This window comes from Nannospalax galili, unplaced genomic scaffold (assembly GCF_000622305.1).
Source record: "Nannospalax galili isolate Female #2095 unplaced genomic scaffold, S.galili_v1.0 scaffold189, whole genome shotgun sequence".
Lineage (NCBI taxonomy): Eukaryota > Metazoa > Chordata > Mammalia > Rodentia > Spalacidae > Nannospalax > Nannospalax galili.
In genome coordinates this window covers 1,872,025-1,878,692 of record NW_008360331.1, presented here as the reverse complement: position 1 = coordinate 1,878,692, position 6,668 = coordinate 1,872,025, and the positions used below count along the sequence as shown (strand labels likewise).

Here is a 6,668-nt window from a genome sequence, read left to right as displayed (position 1 = left end):
AAAGGCCATCATTGATATTGACCACATGTCTGTCATAATAGTCCAGCCTCTAAAGAATTGCCTATAATTAGAGAAATTATTACAGTTATTATCAAGAAAAACTTCATCTCAACAGTTGGAAGTGAGAGCTCTCTCATGTGAAATTACATGATTGGGCTCAACCTTCAGATCTTCACTGGGTGGGTTCACAGATACAGCACCCAAGTCAGCAGGTTTCCACATTCATCGCCATGACTGTAAGGCATGATGAAACCCTTTGGCCTACTAACTATACTTGCCAGGGCTGGACTCCGGCTTGAGCATATTTGACAAGCACCCGGAACCTACATTTCCAAGGAAATAGAAGTCAGTGCCAAGAAGCACTGATTCTATAAACTCAGGTGGAGATGAGTATTTCCTGTTCCGTGACTGTACGTCTAAGCTGACAACTGCTTTTCCCAGACAAAAATAGTGAAGTACTTTAGTAGGCAAAGCAACAACTTCTCTCCAGTTGTTTTATTATTTACCATCAGCTTTCTAGGGACTGCACACTTTAGGCTCAGTGTGTAGGTGCTGGGGTAGAAAGATAAATGACATCTCTGAAGAACAATCATGCACCAAAAAGAATCTGGCTGCTCTGCCCGGGCTGGTACTTACAGAATGTTGATCCAGTTCTAGAAATAGAAACTGGCTTTCTTCTTTCTCCCGTGAAAAGTAAAGAAAAAAATAAAATTCCATCTAATAATAGTATATCATCACAGGCGTAGTTTTCCCATGGGCCTAGTTTTTCTTATATTGCTGAAATTTTTCTACAGTGTAACTTCGCTTTTTAAAAGTAGTATTTTCCCCTATACTGTGCCTTTTGATGTTTAAAGCTGCATTTTAGTTTAGCAACATTTTAAAGTCATTCTCTTTCACTGAAAATGGTAATTCACATATTTCAAAGTCTGCTTGAAAGTTCAAAAAGTTTATTTTTTCATTTTCTTTTTTTTAATTTTTGTCTTTTGGAGACAGCTCCAGCTGTCCTAGAACTCACTATGTAGACCAGGCTGGCCCTGAACTCACAGAGATCTGCCTGCCTATGCCTCCCAACTGCTGGGATTAAAGGCGTGCGCCACCACACCCGGCCCATTTTCATTTTTAAAAAGAAATTCTTATAAAAGTTGTTTTAATGGTGTGTAGTTATTACAACCGAATCCTTTCTGAGTTCTTCTTAGGCAAGTATCTATTGTATGATATAAAAGTGAAGGTGGAATGCTCCTTACAGTGGAGGGACACTACTGGCCTATTTGGTTAAATTTTAGAACACCATGCATTTTATAGGTCAGAGAACAAAGCTTCTATTAATTGTACTACTATTTCTGTGCAAATTTTCAAAATATTAAATACCTTCAGATGGTGTGTTTAAGTGAAACTGTACAATCTTTATCATAAATAGCTACACAGTCCCCAACATTTCATCATGAAATCAGGAAGACACCCAGGCTGAGTGCAGAGGGCAATGAGGAACCTGAAATGGCAGGGCGAGCAGAGGAAGAAGAGCCAGGTGCTCGGGCTAGGCTCCGCCTGCCGGAAGTCAGTGAAAGCTCAGAAAACCAGTATGATGACTTGTATGTGTTCATTCCTGGACTTGACGCCAAAAACAGCTCCCAGGAGTCCGTAGCATGCTGCCGACCACCTCTGCCCCCACCACGACCTGGGTCTGCTGCCTCCCAACTGGAAAGACCTCACTTCACATTACAAGGTAAGTTTATAGCTAAAAGAGGCTTTAAAACTTATTTGTAGGCTTTTATAACATGATGCAATGGCGAATCAACAGACATGAAATCAACTTCTGAAACCAAGGGCAGCTCTCCTGTCTTTAGCACTGTGGCCTCGTGTAGCAAGACACTTCGTGAAATACGTCTTGCGATTCTGCGGGTCGTGAATCTCAGGTCCTGGCTTAAAGCTTCATCTGTGTCTCGCGTCCTTTCCTGTCTCCATCTACTCAACTACTACAGCCTATCAAAATAATAGACCACCCTCTGCCCCTCCATCCCTCCTCTTCTTTCCTCCCCTTTTTACCTTCCTTCCTTCCTTCCTTCCTTCCTTCCTTCCTTCCTTCCTTCCTTCCTTCCTCCCTTCTTTCCTTATTTACTTACTAACTCTACTTCAGGAAAGTAATATTAATAATAATAATAATAATAATAATAATAATAATATTTTGGAAAGTCTGTAGTTCTGCACATAAAATTCTCATGCATTCTTTCAAGAAAATAAATGACAGTATTGCTTTTAAATAATACCTGTAGTTTTCTGGCAAGAGGAAACGTTTTGCAGGTGACTTGCAGATTATTCTCAGCACCGCACTCTAGAGGAGAATGAAGCGGTGCCAGGTTCATCACACTGAGCACTAAGACGGATGTCTAAGAACAATGCACACTGCGGAAGTGGCAGAATGCTCAGCAGACTGTCGCGCGTTTGTTCCCAGGTGCAGAACCAGGGTATGCAAGGCTGGGATGGTGAGCACACCACCCTTGAACTGAGCAAAAGACAGTTAAGAACATCCCTACTATGGGGCTTCTCTGCCTGGAGTGATCCACGGCCTGAACGTCCAGCTCCAAGGCTATTCTTCATCATTAATTTTCACCCAGTTTATTCAACTGTTTTATATTTAACCTTCCAGATTCATAAAATGTCCCAAAGAAAATGTGATAACAAAGACAAAAATAGCACTGTTGATAGTATTGTCATTTGTTGATACTATTTCAGTTGTCAGCTCCTAGAAGACTATCATGTGCATAAATACTGCTTCAAAACATGAATACTAAAACCTTAAAATTTAGTGTCGCTGTCCTGCGGAGGACAGTCTCTGGGAAGGCACATGGTCATCAATGTAAGCTGCATGAAGGTTCTGTACTATATTAGAAAACAAGACTTAATAGGCTCTCCTCTTGTTGATTCATGCAGTCAATGTGCATTCATTGCATACCTACTATGTGCCAAGCTCTTACAGACCCTTGAAAGATGTCAATGAAGTGGGCATATGAAAATTTGTGAGAGAAGAAACCATAGGTTAGCAGTAGACTGACAACAGAAGTTTAGTGCATTTTTTCATATCTTCTCATATTCGAATAATTTTAAATGATAAAAATTTAAGATAACAGTATTGTCTTGTGTCAAGTTAAATCTCTACAGGAGCTAACATTAAAGCATATTTTTCATAATATAAGGCTCCATATATGATATGTTGATTAAGAAATCTAAAATTACTCAAGTGCACACCAGAAACTTGCAACCAAAATTGTGATGTTGACTAATATATCTCCTGAAAAGTACCAAATGTAAAAGGAAAAAAAACAAAAAGGTTTTTTAAAAAAAATTTAATTAAAAACAAATTTTTGTACTCCCACACATGAATTATGCATAATGGGATTCATGATGTGAATTATATACATATAACATATTTTGACTGTACTCATCCCCCAATTACCTTTTCTGGTACCCTCCCACTCCCACTGGTTCCCATCCTCTTCCCCGCCAGGTCTGTCTTCCATTTTCATGTCTTTTTTAATGTATTTTATTTTTGATAGATCAATGAGTATAGTTGCATGAGTATAGTTGAGGAATATGAGCAACTTATCAGTGACTACACCACTGAAGAAAATGTCTCTGTCTCACCCCATTGACCTCAGAGAGGGGTGGGTTTCATGAATCCCTCCTCATAGTTATTTTTAACTTCTTATAAATCTTCGGTGAGGGGTGAGGCCTCATGAGTTTCTCCCCCCTGACTGGCCTAATCTTATGTAGATTTTAGTTAGGCAATCACAGCTGCTGTGAGTTCAAAGTCCCATGGCTGTGTTATGTCCAGAAGACAGTGCATCACAATGCTCCACATCACCTCCCAGCTCTTAAATTCTTTTAGCCCTCTATACACCTTGGTAAGTGATAGGGGTGCCCTTTATGACTGAGTGTGGTGATGCGATGTAATGCCACATTACAGACATGCCTGAAGAAAACAAGTCTGCTTCTTGGCATCCATTGAAACTAAGAGTGTAACCTGATCGGTTCTGAGAACTTGTTCCTCCAGATTTCTCTTTGAACTGTGCTCCAGCACAAAGGCCTTGCTGTCTCTTTACTGAAACCATACATCTAGCACAAAATGGGGAAGGAAGAGCAGAATTTGTCTTATTATGGAATTTTCTCTTTCTGATCCCTCCTGACAGAATAGCACACACAACCACAAACAGATCTTATCAACCTAATCCTACCTGTTGTTTGCAAGAGACTATCCGTTGCTTTCAATAAATGTTCACTGTTTACAGCACTTGACATTCACACTGTGCACACACACACACATATATTATTCTTAATCAAGGGCAAGGAAGGGTCATGGAAGATTAAGGCTATATGTTTAGGTTAAGAGGAGTCCAAAGTCTAGCAAGTTTGTTTATACTATAAATAAGCTGAAATAGTATTATGTATTGTCAAAACTAAGATTAACTTTTGGATTACACAGTTATGTAAAAGTCTTTCCCACAGCTGGTCATTGAGCAGTAACTTGCTCTCAGCACTTTGACTGGTTAAGAGCCACAGCAGGTTATCACTGTGTGGTGCAGAAAGAAGGTTCTCTGACCAAAGCTGACAGCAGTGCTAATCTATGGGGATAAACATAATTAAAGGCAACTTAGCAGATACATCATGTGCATTTGACAAAACAATTTCTGTAGTTTCCCCAACTTCTCTGCCATGGGTTTTTGACCAGGTTTACAGTACCAAAAATGAATTCCCTCCTGTGGAACAGTTCTCAAATCCCACGAGAACGTAATTGGTTACCCTTAACAGATTTACCACTATTTCACCACTGGACACGTCTTGCCTGATTGGTGGGTAGTATAACATATTTGTATTTTTTTATGTGCTATTATTTTCAACTCATTTTTTCATAATGCTGAGAAGTGAATAGAAAATAAATTGCCAAAAGTTGTCAAGATTTTTAAAAAGTAAGACTTCAAATTACAATTTACTCTGTACCAGAGACTTCACATGTGTTCTTTAACTTCTACTACTTTAGGAACTGTTCCTTAAGAGTAAATTCAATCTCTTCTTGAGTTCCTGAAAACAGGCTATCCTAGGCATGAAATTCCTCAGCACAGACAGACATATTCATTAGAGAAAGTACTCATTTATAGCACTATGGGGCACTCATCACTTTATAAACAGCACATAGTATCTTTTTATCTTCACAATGATCAAGATATTGAACTATCACTACAACCCGTCTGCTACTATGAGAGAGCCTATAATTAGAATGTGTTAAGTACTTCCTCTTTTCTACATGCTCTTGTGCCATTATTTCAACAGTTGGAATTGTAAGAGTGGTCTATTTAATAGTCATTTATTAGTATACAATCTGAAGTGAGAAAGCACTGGTCCCACTCTTTATGAAAACGGATATTTGACACTTCAGATGATAAAAAGTAAAATCTATGATTTCTTGTGGGAGTCCAACTTTAGAAAGAGTTGGGAAGAGTGGTGGGTGGGGAACAAAGAGAGTTAACAACTCAGGAAATGAGTTCATAAAAGGGAGACAGTTGACACATTTTGCTAAAAATGAAGTACTGTAAAAAGCCTTTCCCACACACTTAATCAGGTTTCACCCAGAGGCTGTCAGGGAAGCAGAAGTCATGAAGTCAAAATCTCAAAACCATGTTATTCATGCAGAAAGAGGCAAAGCATGGTGATTCTCAGGCTTGTGCCAGGCACATAGGTAATTACACATCTTAGGTTAAACTAAGAAAAAAATAAGATGTAAGATTCTGTTGGGAGGTTACCTTGGTCTTTCCTCTTAGGACTACCAAAATCAATTTCTGAATCTTTTTATAAAATATTTTTTTCATTCTATTCTATTAATTGCCTTTCCTCTGGGCTGCTAAGTTTTTCCAGTAAGACCTGGAATTATTATTTCAGTCTAAATAATAATTTTGATCAGATTCTCACTATCCAAGCAAAGGAAAATTTGAAAAAAAGAAAAAACAATAATAACCATAACAAATGGCTATCTCATTGCCTAACAGGGAGCCACAAATTATTTTTAACTTATTAACCAAAACATTTCTCATGCTTTTCTGCTAACAACTACTAAAATATTTTAGCACGTTCTTATAAAGCGGGAAAAGATTTTACTTGATATGTAACTCTAAAAGACTCTGAAACCTGTGATTATGTTCCAGCCATCTGAGTTAATCTTTCAGCCAGTGATCATTCATGCTGTCATGCATGTGATGAACTGTGCTTTGATGTCCTTTATTTCTGAATGAGGCTCATATTCCCTTGTAGAAATCAAGAGTTGCACTTTCAAACATCAGTTTGTCATAGCCAAAAACTAACTGTTAATAAACAACTCAGTGGTACCCTTGGCTAGTCCCTCCTGTCATTTTTCAGAGAAATTAAAATTTAGGTGATATATTCAGTACACGCAGCAGGAAAGGGAAGATGACAAGTCTATGAGTATTATGCTTCAAAAATACCCATTTTTAAGGCATTTGGAACTTGAGATGTAGATTTATAACTCAATTTTCTGATATTAAATAACAGAATTATTTCTCGACATAAAATAATGTGTGAAATATTTATGTTTTTAAAGAAATCCATGTCACAAAGCACTTTCATTACAAAACAAGCAATTACAGACTGAAAGAAATTGTCTT

The 6,668-nt window shown here is 38.1% G+C and overlaps 1 protein-coding gene across 1 annotated transcript in view; it reads left to right on the top strand.

Moving 5' to 3' along the window:
* Window positions 1-6,668, top strand: part of Bank1 (B cell scaffold protein with ankyrin repeats 1) — a 281,067-nt gene that overhangs the window by 206,888 nt on the left and 67,511 nt on the right. The window contains exon 12 of the mRNA XM_017796375.2: window positions 1,418-1,723. Coding sequence (XP_017651864.1) covers window positions 1,418-1,723 — 306 coding nt within the window. The remainder of the gene's footprint in view (window positions 1-1,417; window positions 1,724-6,668) is intronic.